Source organism: Toxorhynchites rutilus, chromosome 2, assembly GCF_029784135.1.
Source record: "Toxorhynchites rutilus septentrionalis strain SRP chromosome 2, ASM2978413v1, whole genome shotgun sequence".
In the NCBI taxonomy this organism is placed as follows: Eukaryota; Metazoa; Arthropoda; class Insecta; order Diptera; family Culicidae; genus Toxorhynchites; species Toxorhynchites rutilus.
The window spans coordinates 244,088,484-244,110,001 of NC_073745.1; the positions used below are offsets into that span (position 1 = coordinate 244,088,484).

At 38.5% G+C, this 21,518-nt stretch overlaps 1 protein-coding gene across 6 annotated transcripts; it reads right to left on the minus strand.

Annotated features, from left to right (window-relative positions):
• Positions 1–1,684: 1,684 nt before the first annotated feature.
• Positions 1,685–19,996, minus strand: LOC129767190 (integrin alpha-PS3-like). 6 transcript variants are annotated; one of them, XM_055767829.1, is made up of 8 exons: positions 19,776–19,966; positions 19,044–19,159; positions 18,530–18,855; positions 11,123–11,490; positions 10,330–11,052; positions 3,366–4,080; positions 2,006–3,305; positions 1,685–1,944 (listed from the first exon to the last, which is right to left on the minus strand). In XM_055767829.1, the coding sequence occupies exons 3-8, from the start codon at positions 18,793–18,795 to the stop codon at positions 1,903–1,905; spliced, it is 3,414 nt and encodes a 1,137-aa protein (XP_055623804.1). In that variant the 5' UTR covers positions 18,796–18,855; positions 19,044–19,159; positions 19,776–19,966; the 3' UTR covers positions 1,685–1,902. The 6 variants fall into 6 exon arrangements, with proteins under 6 accessions (XP_055623804.1, XP_055623805.1, XP_055623803.1 ...); XM_055767830.1 differs by lacking the exon at positions 19,044–19,159 and having other exon boundaries at positions 19,876–19,996; XM_055767828.1 differs by lacking the exon at positions 19,044–19,159.
• Between the last annotated feature and the right edge of the window lie 1,522 nt (positions 19,997–21,518).

Consider the following 21,518-nt stretch of genomic DNA (forward strand, 5'->3'; position numbering starts at 1 on the left):
AGATTAGCGCAAATGCAACTCTAGTTGGCACGTGAGCCCAAATAAGTTAATAACTTAATATAATTTATTGAATAACTTGGTATTCTCCAATGTTAACTGCTTGGAAAAATGCTGAATATTTGCCTCAGCAGAGATTCATTACCAATACCCTAGTGTAAATTTTTCCCTCCCGCTATCTCCCCTCCTTGTTTATATTTATCATTACGAATGCATAATTTGAAACACCACACAGTCGTCAATCATAGCATAAAAAAAATTAGGTGATTGTTGCATCGTTACAGCGCAAATGCACACGGGAGCAGATACAAATGGGGTTTCAGCGTAGCGAAGATGCACTATTTTTACGTACGGGTTATGAATTACGCACGTACGCATACAAATATCCATACATGGATGGCTTGAAGTAACTAATTATACACACACTTATCTCAGTTTTACGCTCTTCTCAACAGACGCCCTTTCTTTTATTATTGCCAGTCTAGATTAGCTTACCAAATTAGAAACCATATGACTGACAATATTCCAGAACATTTATTTTCTTGGTGAGCTGACGATAGCCTAGCTTGATGATTCCCCACACAATTGTGTAGCTCAGAACCTCAATGCAATGGCATTAGTTTGATGCAATGATTGCAATGCCAGAGACATCAGCGAGTGAGAAATTTGGTCGCGTCCACAACTCAATCCGAAACGAAAGCGATTGCATTGCTTTGAATACAAAACGATACTGATAGTTTGCCTTCCTTCCTTACTTGAGACTTTAAACTTCTTCAGTTCATTCGTCTCTAACCTTCAAATAGGCCCTTGGAAAACTTTACTGTATTCATCATATTACTCCTCCATCCCCATTGTCTTGAGAAAGGCATTCGATCCTTCGCCGTCCAGCTCGCCCAGTAACGATGTTGTTCAGTCGATTTCCTCACGAAGAATGAAGGAAGGAAGGAAGGTATTGAATTAGAGAGACTTTAAACTCTGAGAGTTCATTCGTCTCTTAGAAGAATGAAAGTTTGCCTCCACTGTTTATACTCTAGGCAAACATTCCCCTTCGTTCTTCTTCTTTTCCTTTGTTCACGGAGTCTTTACATCTTACGATTTCCCCTTCGTTGCTCGTTATAGACAGCTCTGTTCGGGGAACCACACAAATGGAGAGAACAAATGTATGAGGAAATGGGAATGCTTCCAATATTCATTGATTTAAACCATACACAGACTATGGGATTATAAGCATATCAAACAAATCTCAGGGAATTCGTTTGGCGATTCGTTTGGTATGTAAATCGCCGTAAATCGCCGAAAAATATATACATAAAAAACGATTAAAAAATATTTGTTTTTCACTCGATTATATACAGTGAAAAGAAATCGAAAACTGTATATAATCGAGTCCGCGCTGTACTTTCATTTTGATTCGTCTATTTTCGCTAATGTTGTTTAGGGAGGCATTACACCCAGGTTTTTTTACGCGGGGATGCGTACCTCGTAAAAAAAACCGGGTAAAAAACCGCTTAAAAAACGCGTTAAAAACCGCGTTAATTCGAAAATCCACGTAAAAAACCTCGTAAAAAAACCGCGTAAAAAAACCTGGGTGTAATTTATATCTTGCTGGCGCCGGAAATATGTTCAAATTAAATAAATGCGAATGAAAACCACCAAACTTAAATTACATTCTAAATTCATTCGATTTAAATTTATTTTCCAAAACAATACAAGTATAACATTCTGACAAAAAGTTGCCTAAAGCTATTCACTAGAAACTCTATTCGGATGACATAAATAATAACATACAAATGCAAATGCTTATCGAAAAAGTCTTGTAAAAATTGTTGTTTGACCCTTAAGATGAATCTATTTGGTAATGTGTTACTGTCGTTTATGGCTTTCACGGAGCACACAATTCCCGTGTTAGTGCTCGTCATCAGTGTCCGGTTGGTTCATTCGAACACTCTGCAAAGTTAGAAGCAGATAACAAATCATATGGGTCAACTCTATTCTAAATTTTACTTACCTCTCGATGTAACTTCTCGATTTCCTCCTTCTTCGCGCGCTTGAAAAAGCCAGCCTTATAAAGGCCATACGAAATGAGAACCAATAGCAGCACTCCACCAATGGCCGAAACGATGTAAACCCAAAGAGGTGTACTCGCGACAGCATGCTTATACACCACTGTGAAAGGATTATTTTTCGCTACGCTGAAGGCAACGCCTTCCTCGTCCTCCATTTTCTGCAGCTCTGACAGTATTTGTAGGGCGAAAATATCCTCCCGTTCCAGGAAACTTCGGGCCACCTGATCCAAGTCCAGTTCGAACTGCATGTTCATCACAATTGGGATGTTTCCGGGCTTGAAGTTGGCGACTTGGACGCTAACCTCAGCGCAATCGATTCTTACCTCCTGACCGCAATGGAAAAGAAGGGTTCGATTCGCTGGCAGTCCGGTCAGGATCGCAGGATTGACTGTCGTGAGACTACGACGGGATCGGGAATGTTCGATCACTTCATTTGTATAGCGATTGTAATGACGCTCGCTGAATGCTTCCGTGGATCGTCGGCGGCGCGTTGAAAGACTCACTTCATCATTTGGTGGATTAGAATCACCAGACAGCAGGCCGAAGTCCATGCTGGCCTTGTAGAGGTTGTCCACCTCCGGAGGTTGCGTGGAGTATTCCTTGGGATTCGGAAGAAGGATCACATTGTTTTGAGTCCATGTGAAATCTAGATGTTTGTAATTGTAGTAACCGTCAAACCGAATGTCGTTGAAGTTTATGATTTTGAGAATATCCGCCGAACTAGGTTTGTAATAAACGAGCGGTACCTTCAGCTTGAAGGTTAAATCTCGCAAGCTGCTCGGCCCATTGTTCATTACTTGAATTTGATAGGTGACATTGATTTTGCCACTTTGCTCCTCCAAGTTCACCTCCGATACGGACGCTTTTCCCACTACCTCTATCTCGCTGAACTCTTGCAAGTCGACCGTCATTTCCAGCGAGTTGTCTTCTTTGTCTTTCTCATCACTGGTACTGAAAACATCGGCGTTGATTGAAAAGGATTTACCCTCTAATTTGGTCATGTCCATCACGAGAGCCATTTTAGTGTCGGCGTTTGTTTTCAACGGTAAACCATTGTTGAGATCACAAAGAAGATTTAATCCGTCATTGAGGTTAGTCAGTTTACACTGGGGAGGTAGTTTGGCAAGGGACAAAAGCGAAGGTAACGTTATGTTTAGTTGGGGTAGGAATGCGTTTTCTCCGGAGTTCACTACTTCATATTGCAGTGAAGCCGTTCGGGTGCTTCCAATGACGTATGGTGAGCTGAAAGAAATCGAATAAATAATATGAATACGACAACATATTAAAACACAATCAACTTACGTTAGGTCCAACCAAGTAGCACGTAGTTTTAATGCCGCAATGCAAGTTTCACCGGCGCAACCCGTTTTGAAGGAGATCTTCTCCCGGATACTGTTCGACGCCGTTGGATCGGTCATCACGCACCTTTCGCAGAATTCACTATTTGTAGGAATGTTACTGATCACATTGTACGTAAATTCAACATAAATCGGTTTGTAGATATCGGCAAACGATGGCTTCACTCGCACGTCGTATTCCTGACAGAAATCGTCATAATTAATCTTGCCCGAGCCATTCAAGAAGTTATTTCCATCGTGCAACTGGGCCCTACCATTTTGAGCATCCACCTTCAGTGAGTAGCCGAAGGACACGTCATGCTGAATGTTGGTAGCCGATTCATATCTCCAGCAAGCGGTCAGTTGGAATGCAGTATCCTCCGGAGATAGTTCCCGTTTGGACGAGGTGACGCTACCGAACACTCGCACCACAGGGTATGTTTTGTAGACGTAAACCGTTTCTCCGTTGGGCGCCCCGATCGCCAGATCATTGTAGCCATTGTTATCGATGTCATTGCCTCGGGAGATGGCATGCCCAAACATTGGCTGAGTCGATGGGTCTATAAGGCCATTTTCAGGAGGAATCAGCCTTTGGGAGGGCTTGGTTAGCAGACCACCGGATGATCCATGGTAGATGTAGACTGCGCCGTTCTCCTCAAAGGGTGCACCGATGGCGATATCTGGAGAGGAGGAGTATTTGTAAGATGTGTGACTCAATTGACAAAAACGGATAAGGTACACCAGGGCAAGTTGAAACGGGTTTTTCAAAGTTCTTGAAATCTGTTTGCAGCATATAAAAGCTATGACAGCTGACTATTGATAAAAATTGAAGATCCACACTAGATGTTCCGAAAATATCATTTTTCTAAATTTTCAGTTTTCTCATGCAGAGCTGGGTAAGTTGAAACACTGAACTATCATGAATTTAATGTGCGATTTTACTCTTCGAGCTATCTACGATTGATTAATGAAACAGTAAATTGAAAGAATTACATTTTTAACGTAGGACTACGTTTTTTCTTATATACTGGGATGTTAGTTCAAAGTTTCGGAAGCGAGGATCCAGATTTTGAGCGTTAATACTTCCTAACCAACTCAACGGAATGGTATGATAACCAATTCATTCGAAAGAGGAAATGTGTTCGCGTCATATGCTTTTTACTTATTGATTTAAAAACTTATTTCAATAGCTTAAAAATTGCATTGAAAACAGACTATTTAAATCATCAAATCTGTATATAAGCTAGTGTTCACTTTGAAATCCATTTAGTCATGATTGCGCTGTGGATCGAGTATGTTCTCGTTGCCAGCCAAAGCACTGCGCTCCCCCTGACCATTCTCGTCTCTCTTTTACAACCGATCTAAATGATTCGTTGTAAAAATAACATTTCGAATGCACTGTTGAAAAATCTCACTCAAAAATTGAATTTAATATTAAAAACGTTCATATCTCAAAACACCCCCCCTCCCCCTTCGATATTTTTTTTGTATATTTTTATTTGAAACCTCTTCCAATTTAACAAAGTTTGACGTGCAGTGGTGCTGTGGTAAATTCACAAAAATGGAGATATGATTTTTTGAAATTATATGAAATTTTAATACTTAGTAAAATCGTAACAATTTAAGGAAAGTTTGTCTTGAGATAAAAATTTTTGCATTTGAAATTCGCATTTGAAATTTGCATTTGAAATGTGCATTTGAAATCGATCATCTTATTTTGGCATCTGGATTTTGAGTTACGATTTGAAAGAAAGACCAATGATTTCGATTACGCCCTTTTCATAAATTAGTCGTAATTTAAATTGGTCATATGATAATGAAAATTGTGTTTTTGGGAAGCTTGGGTACCAAGTTTAAAAAAATTGAAGAAGGTCGGGTCAAAATTTGCTGTTTTTTGGCTGATTTGGCGTGTAATTGCTCTATAATTAACTGTGTTTAATTGAGTTACTAGTGATACTGCGGTTGCTGTTTGGTTCACCAACCTGTTTACATCATCTCTGCTTCAGCTGTAAAAATGAAAACAATCTATGCATCATGGAACAAAATCTACCCGAAACACAGTTCCACACGAATGTGTGAAAACGCTTCAAAAAGTCTGATTTCTCCAGCTTCGGCATTTCCATGCAGGTGATTGCTTTCAGCCACAATTGATTCGCAATTAAGTGATTCACGCACAAGTCGTCAGAATTGGTGTTCTGGCCCTCTTTTCCTGTGAACATCGTTATTCTTTTGCAGCTGTTCTTACGAATTCGCATGTGAAATAAAATTGTTGTTATAACCTAGGTAGTGCGGACTGAATCAAAACGGCTGTCAAAAAAGATCCAATTGAAATGTCAAAAGAGATCCAACGATCAGAAGTGTTATTTTTCTTATGATAACCAACACTTTAAAAAGGGTATTGTTATCAAGGGCAAACATAATTAAAATTATAAAATGAACGAACTACATTTTTCCGTCAATTGTTTAATTGACCATTGCATCTCTGAAAGAGCATCTCAGCATTTCACTGAGCAACGCATTTTGAATGTCCCCTTCTTTGACATAACGTTTTTCCGAACGAAATAAAAACAAACGAAGTCAGAGTCACGTAAATGTTTACTCCTGCGATTTGAAAATATTCGATAAAAAGTGGAGCGAAGAGATGCCAGATGATTTTAAAAAAAAGGCTGTAAAAACATGTGAATGTCTGTTAAAAATATGGAAAAGTCTGTAAAAGTGTGCAGATCTATAGAAATGTCTTTTAACGTTAATTTTCACATATTCAATAATACTTTGTACATCGCGATGCACGTAAGATTGTATTTTTTATATTCCATGTCAAACCGATATAGTGGTTCTCAGATTTTCGTCAAAAGTGGTAATTTTGTTCTTTATCGCAAAACATTAGACCCGTATGTTTTATTTTTTCATTAGGGGGTTCATTCCCATTTTAGGGTGGTCCATAAAATCATTTTTTTCCACTTTTTCCCACAAACGAATTTTTTTTTTAAATTCATAACTTTCGAACCACTTAACCGGATTTAGATGATCGACATATCAGATTGAAGCCAATGACCTTTGATTGAAAAATATTGACCTTGCAGAGAATATGGATCCTATTTTCGTAATTATTGATTGTAGTCGTTTTTTAATGTTTTAATGGCTTTGGACAAGGGGGGCGCTTTTTTATATTTTTCTTGAAAGCTGAGAATTTTTTACACAAAATATCTCGATATCAGAGATACTATTATTTCGTTTTTGAGATATGATTTTTCTAAACTAATCAATGGTTCGAAAAACAATTTTTTCCCATTTTTCCCACTACAAAAAGTCATAACTTTTGAACTATTGGACCGACTCATATCATCGTCATATAAAATTGAAGCTTATGAGTTATTTTTCATTTAAAAAATATTACTTTTGCGAAAAAATTGAATTTTTGTTTTTGTAATTATTGATTGAGTTAGTTTTCTCGGTTAAAGATAGAGGGCGCTATTTTTTTTATATTTTTTATGGGAAGCTAACCTAAAATATCTCGATATCAGAGATGCTATAATTATCGTTTTAAGTTACAATTTTGTAAATTTAACATGTTTTATGTCATCGATCAATATTCCTATGTGACTAAACTAGATCTATGCAATTAGAATCCAATCTTCCAGCAAGTGTGATATTTTTTTCAAATTTTGCCTATTGGCTTCAATTTAATATATCAGTCATCTAAATCGGTTCAGTAGTTCAAATGTTATGATTTTTTGCAGAGTCATTTTTCGACAAAGGGGGAAAATGATTTTTCGAACCACCGGTTAATTTTGAAAAATAATATCTAATAAACGAAAAAATAGCATCCATGATATCGAGATATGTTATGTAAAAAATCCTCAGCTTTCAAGAGAAAATATAAAAAATATAGCACCCTCTTGTCCAAAGTCATAAAAAACACTAAAAAACGACTACAATCAATAATTACTAAAATAAAATAATTTTTTTGGCAAATTCAATATTTTTTAATAAAAGGCTAGGTCATCATTTTTCATTTTATATGTCGATCATTTAAATCGGTTCAGTGATTCAAAAATTATTAATTTTTATTTGTCATTGTTGGGAAAAAATCTGAGAACCACTATATCGGTTTTGCATGGAACGGCTGTATATATACCCGGCAAACGTTCTTCTGCCATAAAAAATATTTCTAGTGAATATGTTAGTTGTAAAATAAAAAACAGCTTATGTGTTGTAGGTGTGTTTAAATGTTTCAACGATCTACACATACATACATAAGTTGTTAATTATTATAAAAAGCAGTATTGCTTCGTAGATATGTTGGACAACCACCAAGGCTTGCGGTCTCGTCGTTGGTGAAATTTATAAGAAAATGTAGTGTATCTTTTCCATCCGCCATGCAATGCTATACAAGTTTTAGATCACCACACGGCCATGAACCATGTCTGTGGTAACAATATCGATCAGTAACCCATATTTCTGACCCGAAAGCAAATGTAAGTTGTTGAAAATAGAATGAAATTGTTACTCGATGTTGTTTAAATACTTAAAAGACATAGTCCTGACCCTAACTTAACTATTTTTCTATAAATCTTCTTGCATTTCAGCAAAACATTCCTATCCAGAACAGAAAATAATTATCAGAGACAATTTTCGTTCAACATTTTTCCCTAACTGCAGAGAATGCAATTTTTCATTAATTGTAAATAATCCGTATCCTCTTCGTCTGCAATGATGTCAGGGCAAAAGTACTTATGTGTATGAGTTCCAAACTTCATACACACCAGATGGGCCAACCAGAAAGTCTGCCGGGACATTACTCGAGAAATTATCAAGCAAATGGAGCCAAACTCTGCATGTGAGGGTTTTTTGGTACGATAAATGTTTGGTGGTGTGACTTACCTCCCTTTAAAGGGAAGGGTGGGGGTGGCTAACGAAATTTTGTTCGAAAGTGGAAATGGATTTTCAGTTGAAAAACGCACTCCTATATCCTCTAACTATAAAAGTAAGAATGAATCGCCAAATGTGTTGGAAAGCGCAAAACTCGAGAAAGGAATAGTTTCGATTTGACCTGTCTTCATTTTATTATTTTTTATGTATCGAACATGTTTTCCATGTAACGGCGAAACATGTTATTTGCAAGTGAATAAATAACTTTGAACGAGAATTGTGTCTGAAAATAATTTTATATCATAATGAGTTTTGGTAGAAGTACTAGGAATTTATAGTAGAAGTAAATTGTAATACGACAACGAAGATCGTAAACGACGATCATTCAACAAATAGTTCTGCGATTGGATCCATAATTTGGGCTGGTTATTTTTAAAGAGTAATCGGTGAGTAATCCTGCACCGGACCACTGGCTTATACAAAAAAAGGATCATGCTGATTTGTACATCAACGTTACCGAACACTTCGAGTGAATCCTTGAGGAAGCTTCTTTGAACATTGGAATTTCCGAAACATTGCCTTCACGGTTTATCTCCTTAGTATCAGCCAAAAATTCATATTTGTGAATCCAGCACAGCGCGATGAGATTTCATCGAGAGACTTTTTTAAACGGTAATATCTTTTTGCCGAACGGAGTGGTGTGATAATGACTTAATTCCATACTATGATTGTTATTTATTGATCCAGAAACTTGTTTCAAAACCTGAAAAATTACTTTGAAAATAGGCTATTGAAATTACCAAATCTGTATATAAGCTGGTGTCCGCTCGGAAATTCATTCAGTCATGTTAGCGCTGTGGATCCAGCACATTCTCGCTGAAGATATTGGAAAACATTTCAGAAAGATCAAACCATTCTACTAAACATTTATTTCTAAAATTTTAATATAGTCATTTCTAAAATTTTAATATAGTCATTTCTAAAATTTTGTATATAGTTTACTATTTTTCTATGAAGGCTAGCTCATTGGGTACAATTTGATGGGTTCAGTCTAGTAGTTCAAAAGTTATGAATTTTTAAAAATGTCATTTTTGGAAAAAATGAAAAAAATTGTTTCCGGATCACCGTAAAAACGAAATCATCACCCTAACGAAAACAATAAAATAATACGGGTCTAATATTTTGCGAAAGGCTACAAAACTACCAAATTTCGCGGAAATTGATAACCACCTTATCGGTTAGGCATGGAATGGCTGTATAAGAATTTACTTAACATATTAAGGACCGCACGATTTGGGGCAAACTTGTACACTTCATTTGTTCGGATGCTACGAATGAGATCGTTTCCTTCGGTGTGGATGAGACGAAGGCGAACCATCAGTAAGCCTTGTGAGATTCTAGGTAGACCATGGATTTAAGCATCAAGTGTAGAAAACACGCGTTGTTTCGTGTTCCATCCGTAACAGACGGAACGCGAAACACGAGAAATCTCGTGAGCGTTCCGCAAAGTGTTAATATGGACCAATAAACATAATAAAATAAAGATAGAACGGACTAACTGTGCAACAGTTAGATGATCTAATTTCGATGCACTTTTTGAGGCAATACGCGAGTTTTTTTTATTCCACGGCATGTCAAGAATCCATTCCGGAAAAATCCATGGTCGATCGGGAATTGAACTCTATACCTATGTCCGCATCAGCCGTGGTTTTTCAAGAGAATTCTCGCTTTACTAGATTCTCGATAACGGTCTGCTAAAGTTGATCGTTTCTGAGTCCAAACAGCTGAGCATCCCCAAGCCTAATTCAAGCCAACACTTCAGGTTCTTCATATTCTAGGCATAACATACCCACTTGAACTGTTATACTTATGTATGACAAGTATGGCAATTTCATTAAAGCATTGCTGGTTCTGGTTCTGACTGTCATAAGGTGGGTTGAAAGGTACAGCTTACTGGAAAAGTATATCACGTCAATCCATCATTCCAAGTAAATATCATGGCTTCTGTTCCAACTTACCCCGTGTTTCAACTTGCCCCGGTGTACCTCATATCTTACCATTATATCCATCCATATTGATATCACCAATCTTAGCCAAACTGGTACCAAATCGGCCACTCAACTCGTACTGCGTCGACAGGGTTGTTTGTAGATTGAAACTCAGTTTACCCTCGTTCAAGTAAACGTAAACCACGCCGTTATCATATTCCAAGTTTTTGCTATGCATAGGTGCCGAAATGGCTAAATCTGGTAGACCATCCCCGTTGAAATCCTCCGTCACTAGTGCATAACCAAAGTACTCCCCTTGCTGTTGTCCCGGAAAGGTGTACATTATTTTGATTTGCGTCTCGCGAAAAGTATCCGCGTTTATGATATCGAAAATATAAACCTCCCCCGTTTGCAGCTTCATCTGCGGAGCACTCGCCACATACAGTAGCTTGGTATTGTCTTGAAAAAAGCCAGAGCTGACAGCGTACCCAAAGTACGAGTCGTCCTCAATTGGGGTAAAGTAGGGATTGGGAACGTCGGCGACGTAGCTGATGATCTGTCGCTTCTGGCGATTCGTTTGCTTTCGATGCTCATCACGACGACTCAGTCCACCCATATCTTCGTTGATCTGGCGCCGATAGCGAATGACCGTGCCCCGCCAATTGAACACACCTGGGGCACCGATCAGTATTTCCTCATTGTCGTCGGTAACGTGCACACTCAGGCCCTGCTCGCCGTACATGTAGTGGTAATACTGGACGCCACTATATTTGTCACGATAGAGCTGTTTGTCTGTGGTGGAAAAATGAAAAGAACAAAAAAAGCGTCAGTTGAAGTCAATTAGCGCCACGATTAAGCACACCTTTCACTCGTAGCGGGTAAATTGGCCGCACCGATTTGGGTTCGGCAGTTTCCGTCCCATCGGTAACGTAGCAGATTCCATGCAGCAGATAGTAATCCACCAATTCGCTGACGATTTTTGGCGCGCAAACCACAAACCGATCCCCGTCGGATCCGTGGCCATCCATGCTGGCGCCCAGCATTTGGTAGTCCTTCTTCTCGGAACTGTACGCAAACGGCTCGTTCTCGTTGTTGGTATTCCCATTTCGATCGACGTAATAGGGGACACACTCGCCGGTGTTGTAATGGCACTTGTAGATCGCACCGGTTTCGTTGATCTTGCGCTGTGAGGCGAGGTTCGATTGTGCCCGGGGAGCGCCAACGATGACGCTGGAACAAATAAAATGGGGAAAAAAGAGAATGTTTACTCAGATTGTTTGCGAGCTATTTGTGGTTGTCTTCATGACGGATGTGAATCGGTGGATTCGTTGCTTCAGCTTGGTTAGAAGCAATGATTGTGAGATTAGATGATTAGACCTATCAATTTGATTCATTTACGATGCAGAAGAAATGAATTCCATCAGAACAATATGGAAATTTTAAAAAACGTTATCTCTTCCCAATTATTTCACAAACAGATCCATCGTGGATAACACACAAACAATTTTCATTCAATTTCATACGATTTTTCGGTTCTGGAATAAATATACAGTTCCAAAAATATAAGCCCAATACTAGATTTTATATTTCATATTGGATTTTTTCGTCCATAGTTATTAGACAGAATACCAACCAAAAAATATGCGGCTGGCGCTATTGAGATAGGATCACGTTAGGTATGTTAACCGTTTGAGTGTGAAGTAGGATTGGGCGATCTTGGATCGAAGATCGATCCTTTCCTCTCCGATTTCCGATTTTTCGGGTCGATTCTTTGTAATCCAAAAAGTCGCGAAAATCAATCAATATTTTCTCTTTCATGTTTTAATCTCACTTCACCACCTGACAAATTTCATAAACATTGTATCCCTTCCAAGATTGTCAAGCTAGTGATCGTAAATTTAGGAGAAGCAGTTTTGTAAGTTTGATCATCACAAAACAACTGGTCATAAGATATATTGACACCATCACATTCACTAGAGTGATACATAGTGAAAATTGTGCCGAAATTGGATGGTGACATCAAGTCCAGGTGAATCATTCTTTCCTAGAACTGGGACTACTGCCAGACGTATGACACTTTTCGATTTTATGAGATTGTTGTCAGCGAAGTTCTGGTAGAAAAGTAGTGAGCATGACAGAGATCACTTATCTGCCAGAAGAGAGTCCGAAGCATGGTTACGAAAATTTTTACAATTTTCGTCATATGCACTGTTCTAAACTAAACAAAACGTGGAAAGAGTTTCATCGAGGAAATAAACTATTCATGAAATGTTTTACCATCACTTTCCTTCCAGTTTATTGAATCAGCGGTGAGTTTAATAATTTTTAACTCCAGAAATATTGATGAAAAAAATACTAATAAAGTCGGTGTTTGTGCCGAAATAATTTTGAACATCCCGAGCGAACGCGATCCACAACAGCCAAGTGATATTGGGGGTCATTTCGAGAGTTAAGTCGGTATAAGTGACATTTTTCCCTTCGGAGTTACATGACAATTCTCACCCAATTCTCACCAAAAGAGTCACTCGAAGTACAATGAGAAATGAAAAGAGTTCATTGCACTTGGCATTTTTTAATGATGCCGATTCTCAGAATATAAACACGTGCGCAAATTGACTGTCACGTCGTGAAGCGACTCCCGGAATAGACCCCATTGTGTATTTTTCACTCACACTCTATCACTTGGCCTGTTTCATGTTGAGCAATAACTCACAATATTTAATTTCTCTGGAGAACAGGATTTTTTGTTATGGCTTTGATCGAGTATTCGCTAGGACAGACTAGGAACAGCTGATGGTCAGCAGATGAGAAAAAGAGGAGACAGAGGTCGAAAATCGATATTTATGAGTCGAGAAAATAAATGTGGTTCGCATTATGTTTGTATCTTGTGAATGTACTTCAAATTCAAATCTGTTTTCCTGTTAAGTTTCCGAAACATCTGATCGGTTGCGCGCGAACAGTTGGGTAAGATGGACATTCCATCGAAGGGAAAGGAATTCTGTTTTGAAAACAATTTGATTGTCTCCTCCTCCTCCTCCTCCTCTCCTCCTGCAAACAGATATAGTGGACGAATCAGCAGAGCGGTTTTTAAAACGAAATCCGAATTTGTCATTCCGAAAGCCGGAAGCTGTTTTAGACGTGAGAAAATGAGAAAAATTACAAGCCCTTGTAGGTAATTTTAGTCTAGCTTTTCTGTTCGATAATTTTTAAGGCCCATTCGAAGGCCTCCAAAACTTATTGAGTACATAAACATGAATTTTCAGTTAGTGTCTATCTTTCCCACCCCAGGTATCCATTTATCTCGCCATGTGTCCGTCTTTCCCGACTCAAACTTATTTTTTCAAAGATGCCGGACAGATTCATTTTGCAAAATTCTGCCTCAAAAACAAATTTTATTATGAAAAGAGACTTTCTAGACTTTCAATTTGTGGTGAGATAACTATTTTTTTTGTGAAATTCATGAAAAAAATCATCGTAATGTTTAAATCACACGAAGGAATCACCCCGGGTCAACTCAAACCAAGATCTGTTGAGATCATTACTCTTAAACTCCGATCCATCAATATCCCTTTTGCGAAAATCGTCAGCTTTCAAAAACCGGAAGGGTGACGAAGAAATATATCAGTGTTTCTTGACTAACCGTGAAGCAGAAAGCTTCGAGAACGATTTTTTGGTGATGATGGCATTGAAAATGAGAAGGAACAATAGATGTAGGATGCAAAAGAAAAACATCTAATATGTGTTTGCAGTAAACTACAGTTTTATTCATGAATTAAAAAAGATGAAAATGCCCTTATTTGTTGTGTAATTACTCAAATAATGATTTCTGCGTTTCCAAAATGATCAGAACTTTCTTAAAAATGCTGATTCCTTCGAAAAACTACCCTGTGCAAAATATCAGCTCAATTGGACTTTATTTACTAGTGTCGCAAACGTAAAAATTTGAGTTTTTTGAAACCCGAAAAATCATGAAATTGTGGTATTCAAAAAAAAAATGCTAAATGTCTAAAAATTGCTGAATTTTCGGTTTCCAAAAAACTCAAATTGTTACGTCCCAGAGAGTCAAATTTAGAGATGGCATTAGATCTCGACGTTTTTATGCAATTTGAATACATTTGGCATCAGAAAAAGTTTTTTGAAAACACCGAGATGTCCATTTTCATTAGCACTCTTGTGGAGATCGAACCAGATCAGCCAACACACCAAAATTAGAACCGACGATGAACCTGATAGTCGCTCATCTTTATTTCTGAAGAAGGGTGCAGTACAGGTCGAATGATCATATAAGATCATTTTTGTGTGGGTTTCGTCACATTCCAAAAGCTCTGGAGAGGCGGGCTTTTCCAAAACAAAATTGTCACTCAGGCTGGCGATTTTTTTTTAATCAAACAGTCAGAGTTCCTTCTCGAATCGGAAGATGAATTAGGTCACTGAAAATCTTGGATGGTCAATCTATTCATATAGCGAATTCGTTTTTGTTCAGTTTCAATTCCAGAGCCGCACTAACTGCTGTCAAAACGTTTTTTTATTCACTCAGTTCCGCACTCAGTGTCGCACTAGTTCGCCCCGAAAGCTGTTAGTTTCGCACTGAGATGTTTCACGGGTTGGCACTCGGGTTCACCAATACAACTATACTGAACTGTCAAGTTCCGAGTATTTTTGACGTAGAACTACATCTTTAATGAAGGGTGCCAAATCAGAAACAGGTCACGTTTTTATGAAATAAAGTTAACGTCAATAACTATTTTTGCCGCGAACTGATTTTGGCGATTTACATACTTAATGAACGTAAGAGTTATACATTAGAATCCCCTGGTTTGTAAATGGTAAAAGTTCATGAAAACTTTAAGCGTTTCCATTTTCCCATACATTTGTTCTGTCCATTTGTGTGCTTTCCCGAACAGAGCTGTCAATAACGAGCAACTCATCGACGACCAACGTAGGGGAAATCGTAGGATTTAAAGTCTCCGTGAACAAAGAAAAAGTAAAAGAATGAAGGGGAATACTTGCCTAGAGTATAAACAGTGGATCTCGCTGAGGCAAACCAAATTAAGATATAAAAAGAATTTAAGTGAAAAAAAGGCAAACTTTCATTCGGCATCAGACTGTTGAGCAATCCAGTTCACTTTGCTTTCGCTGTGCTTCGATCTAAGATTGGACCCCACCAGTGGTAATCCAACTTGGATATCGTCGTTTGGTTTTTCTGTTCGTTTTTCGCGTTATTCGTATCGTGTGTTTTTCTTTCCGCGTCATAAATTGGACGCTTCGCGTAGTGTTTGATGAGCAAGAAGAGGAAGGCAGGCTCGAGCCCTGCAAAAAACGAACGCATTGCCAGGGGCATTAAAATTTCGAGGCAAGCATCATCTAATGATGCACGCGATGTTGGTGCAGTGAAAAGCGCTCGCACTGAACCGAGCCTTCGCATCGAACAACAGCGAAATAGGCGATTTCGGCGCGTCGGTCGAAAATGTAAACGCCGTTACCCAGGCAGCAATCAAAATCAAGCTCCCCCCAACATGTATATAATCAACTGTAGCCGAGTCTATGTCAATTGCGAAAAAGGCCACCAGAATAGCGTTCGAGGTAAATTTTCAATGCATTAACATGAAATAAATTGCGACATACGATCAGCAAGTGTATTGTTTTGCGAGGGCAAGAATGAATCATCAATCAATTATCGTCAACTGATTCTACAATGAAAAAACCATTTCAAAGACTATTCTATTAAGCAGTTGTTTCTAAAATTTCACAGCATTATAGAACAATATCCGAAGGTATAAATAAGTGACTTATATAAAATAACAGCGTAGTTCTACGTCAACAGTGCGGTCGTATCTTGGATACAACCTCCTATAGTTTTTTGGAAAATCTAAAAATAGAGACTATGAAAATGGAAAACCTGCTGCTTTTGCTTTTGTATTATTGGAATCGTAATCCAATTCGAATTCTGATTTTGAAGAGTATATTCGCGTAGACGGCATTAAAAATAATGTTGGGGGGCAAAAATAATGATGGATATTCAAGTGGAATAAACCTGCTTGTGCACCCGTGACCGAGTGGTTAGCGTCTCACATTATCATGCCGGGTGTTCGGGTTCGATTCCCGTTCTGGCCGGAGGATTTTTCGTCAAAGGAATTTCCTTCGACTTGCACTGTGGTCACGCGTATTCAAGAGCTTGCCCCTCGGAATACATTCAAAGCGTGTTATTTGGCTTAAGAAATCTCATCTAAGTATTAATAAATGACACTAGTTAATGCATACGTTGAGACGGAAAAAGTTCCACAGGGAACGTTAACGCCATTCAAGAAGAAACCTGCTTTCAAAATCAAAATTATGAATTTACTTCAACGTATCGAATATTTATGTGATGAAATAAGAGGGTTTTTCCGATATCGCAGAAACATATTGAACGAAAACTTTGTCTAATGATAATTTTATATTATAATAGTAATTATTTGTGGAACAAACAGGAAATGCATCGATAAATGGTTAAGTGAGTGTCGGAACTACATGTGTTAGGTAATCAAACAATATGAAGTAAAAATTTTTATTCAAACTTTTATATTTTTACACTGCACTTGGCCCTTCTGATCTATATAGCGCACACCAACAAACCACCGCATTCGTGAAACTGAAAACGTTTTTTTATTACAGGGTCAGTTTGGCACTGACTAAGTTTTAAAAACGAATTCGCTAATTGTTTATTCGACTTTTCATAATCTTAAATACCCTTTAAATACCCTAAACACCCTCATTGCCTTGAGAAAGGCACTCGATCGCTCGCTGATCAGCTCGTCCAGCAACGATGTTGTCAAGTCGGCGTCCACACAAAGAATGGGTGTGGCTTCAAATCGCGGAAGGCTTATTTAAACCAAATATGTTGAAAACGGGCAGAACCGAATGTATCAGTTGCTCGTTATTGACAGCTCTGTTCGGGAATACATACAAATCGGTAGAACAAATGTATGGGAATATGAGAATGCTTCCAGTTTTCATTGATTTAAACTGTTTAGGCATGAGTGGATTGTACTGTATAGTATAACAAACGAATCTTAGAGAATTTTCGATTCCATTGGTGTACAAAGTATCAGAATAAAGTTTTACGTATAGTTATCAACGTTAACTTTATTTCACAAAAACGTGACCGGTTTTCTGATTTGGCACCCTTCCTGAAAGACGTAGTTCTACGTCAAAAAGGCATTAGACTTTTCGAAGAACGATTCGGCGAAGATTGACTCTCTGGTATCAGTGAACCGATCTTTGGACAATCAATTCGTCAAGATCGCACAATCGAACCCGAACACTTTTACTACGTTGTTGGTGGTATGATGGGAGCAGAATTTGGATACGTTGCTCCTCTTGCTTGGGCGTAATTTTGATAACCGAAGAACAAATGTTAAAATTCAAATAAAGACACCATTCTGCACAAAATGAGGAGTGTTCAGGTATTTTCAATGCACAATTGAAATAAATGCGTAAAGTTCAAGCCAGTGAGTATTCCGTCCAATACGACTGAATGTAGTATTGATGTGTTATTGTGAAACAATGCGCAAGTAATTCTTGCCTTCGTGAAACCTTACGAAGAAACGAATTGTGAAAATTGTGCAAATAGAAATAATAAATTCTATTTGAGAATAGAACACAGCGTCACAGGAGACACAAGTCACACAAGACACAAGAAGACATTATAATGCTTCTCAGGGTTATGATGGGCAAATTACAAAAAATGAACTGCATAGTTCATCAAATGTTATTCGTCGATTGCAGTACATTAGACTCATTCCAGGAAGTGCATTCTGTTCAGTTACGATAAAAAAACTAGTCTGCCTAAGTGTATCTGCATGTAAACAGCACTCCTTCCGCTTATCTATGACCAACAACAGCGAGCGAAAATGAATAGGAAATGCAGAATACGCCAAGATAAACAGAGCCAATGCTGCAAACAAAGGCAGTAAGTGATTTGGCGTGCTTCTGTCATCAACCCTCACCCCTAACGATCCAATCACAACCGAAAGTACGAAGTCTTCCTTGGGAGAAGTACAAAAATCGAAGGTGTGAATTCCAACAATGTCATGAATCAGTCTGGGTTCGGGACCGCGAAACGGGGTTATTCAGCTCATTTCTTGTGAAACGGGCAGGCTTGTAACCGATATTGTAAGCAAGGAAATCATCCACATTTCGAGAAATGGGCAGCTGAATGCGAAATTAGTCATCTCCTCAGGCTGAGTCCTATGTGCATTGTTCGCTCAAACTAGACCTATTGACTTACCCTCCAGGCCTTAAGTTGAGAGCGAATCCGAACAGGGATGTCCGCACTTTCTGCATGTACGTTTGGAGCGATGGTTCTTTGAACACATAATTTGGTTGAGGCGCAAGATTAAATCCGCTAACGGTTATCACTAATGTAATTATCACTAATATCACAGACATAGGTTGCGTCATTTTGACCGCCAGTACTGGTGTTGATGTTGACATTTGTCGTTTGTTTTCGTTTTCACTTGTTAGCACTTTACTAGTCGGCATGAATGATTTCATCTATTGCAGCTTGCATGTGATGTCGGCGATTGTATCACAAGGGACGAAGAACTCACATTTCTGTTGAAAAGAACAACGTTTAGTTTCACGCCTATTAAACTGCTTCTGATGGTGAGAAAGCTTGAAGGTGGTTAAGAACGAAGTTAACTCTAGGATGAATCATTGGAAACTATAATTTATAAGCATTTTGACGGTTGATGGACTCCCAGACAACAAGCTATGGTTTTTTTTATTGCACAGTAACGTACATTGTATACGTGACTAATCGATTCCGCGTCGTTTGCGTTCACGTGAGACTACTCGAAACATTAAACTCGTTATGTGTTTGGATTCAAACCAAATTAAATGAACCAACTGGATAACCCTGTTGAAAAAGATTAACAACACTATTTTCATACTTGAATAGTAACTAAATCATTCACTCTGTTTGACACAAGATATATCGTTCTTTTCGTCGAAGTTCACAGATTGTTAGCAACCAGTTCAAATCATCACTCACTCACTGTCAGCAATATTGATTGATTACATAACAATCTAATTGATCCAGCGTGATCTTTCACATTTGGTATTCACGGTTTAGCATATCAGTATCAGTTTGAAGATCCGAGTGAATGTTTGATGCTTTCACAAATGTCCACACTATGATGCATACGACGTCTTCTCAATGTAGGTAAAATCACATTTCTCTACCGTTACTTTTGACCGCCAAGTATTCGACGGCAAGGTATTTTCGATGAGTCACTCTGTCTGGCTGTGGTGTTTCGTGCAGGCCCTCAAACCGGTAGCAAAAAATCAAGATCACCGAGAGAGTGGTGGAAACAATGGATTTATTGGACTTAGTAGATCTTGAACTCGACATCCAACGCCGGAGTCCTTGGACGGTCTGACAATGGTTAATTTTTCAACTTATCACTCCTTACAACTCGTTCACTGATATCTAGCTCCTTGGTAATATGATAATATGATCTCATTAGCCGCACCTTTTCTGTGACTCGGATCGACCTCTTTAGTATCAGTTTCGAAGAACCACATTGACAAGTCGCTTATCGCGAATTCACTGATAACAGCGTTGCTCCTTACTCAGATATGATGCTATGAAAGAAGAACACCGAAAACAACTGATATCCTCCTGAGACGATAAAATTTGAAACACATTCGTTCGCGACGACGATAGCGGCTCGACTGGTTGACTATCGTTGCGTAAAGCACTATTGAAGCGAGCAGACGGCTCGCTCTCGCTGATAAACACGCGGCATGAAATGTCATGATGAACAGTGTTGTGTTTGATTCGGCTCTCTGTATCGTGAAACACGTGGTTAAATGAATAAATGAAACATTCAAATATATATATATTCAGCTAATGAACCACAGTATTGAACGAAAGTTTCAAGCTTCAAATGTTCATTGTAAAATTGTAGTGAGAACTTCCTACATAGATGATAAAGATAATATTTTGCACTAAACACTGCTTCTAGACGGTTTTGTGATTGCTTTTTTTGACGTAGGACTACGTCTTTCATTAAGGGTGCCTAATCAGCGAACAGATAACGTTTCTATGAAATAAAGTTAACGCTAATAAATATTTTTGCATCGAACGGATTTTGATGATTTGCGAATCGAATCGGAAATTTCCTAGGATTTGTTAAAAATGTTATACTTTACGATTTCCTATTCCGGAAATGGTTTAAATTACTGAAAATTGGAAGCATTCTCATTTTCGAATACATTTGTGCTGCACAATTGTGTGCTTACCTACCCTTACTTGTCCAGTGTTGCCGACTTTCCAGTTTTGACGTAGGACTACGTCTTTCATTTCTATACCGGGGTGTAAAATCAATGTTTCGAAAACGAAAGCGTTACGCCGGAGACCGAGATTTTGAGCGTTAATAGCTCATAAACAACTGAACGAAATGGTATGATAAACACTTCATTCGAAAGATAAAATGTCTACGCGTTCTATACTTGTTACTTTTTGATCCAAAAATTTGTTTCAATAGTCTTAAAATTGCTTTCAAAACAGGCTATTGAAATCACCAATCGGTATATAAGCGAGCGCCGCTCGGAAATCCACTCAGTTCTAAATGAACAGCGATTGGAGCATGCTGTCGCTGTTGTGGTGAAGCTCTTCGTTTATCATGAAAGCGCGGATGAACGGTGTCACCAAGGGCCTGTTTGTGCACCTTAGGCCAGAAGGGAATCCATCAGGAGGAGAGTGATGCCACAAACGGTTCCCCGGGAAGAGATCGGAGCAGCCGCCACACACATACACATACACGCGCGGAACTCTTCGTTTGGGTGCCATTCAGCATCGAGAAAATTCCGGAAAGATTCAATCGTTGCTGAAAAATAATCTGCTAGTTCCCCTGGGAACTGAAAAATACATTCATGCTAAAGAGTTTATTTTAATGTTTTCTAATCATATAACACAGCGACCAAATACATTTGGTTTTGTGATTTTTCAATCAATCGCAATTAACAGGAAAGCTTCTGAAAATTATTCTTCCCCAGCAGTAGAAAATTTTCGTATCCAATATTGTATGCGCGCGCAACGGAAAATGTTTCCCATCGTGAAAATTATATAATTTTCAATCGATTATTGCTCAGTTGCCGAAAGTTTCAAACTCAGAGTGTTCATTTCCCTCTAGTTTGCCTTCCAAATTGCCATCGTAAACCACACCTTCTCTTGATTCAACCACGCACAAAAAGCATACTTAAGCGATATT

What these genes read in the sequence shown, in the direction of transcription:
- LOC129767190 (XM_055767830.1), bottom strand. Translation starts at nt 18,795, where the DNA reads ATGAAATCATTCATGCCGACTAGTAAAGTGCTAACAAGTGAAAACGAA. An exon ending in TTACCCGCTACGAGTGAAAG is followed by an intron (nt 11,053 to 11,122) that starts GTGTGCTTAATC and finishes TTTCCACCACAG; the next exon opens with ACAAACAGCTCTATCGTGAC. An exon ending in GCTACTTGGTTGGACCTAAC is followed by an intron (nt 3,306 to 3,365) that starts GTAAGTTGATTG and finishes GATTTCTTTCAG; the next exon opens with CTCACCATACGTCATTGGAA.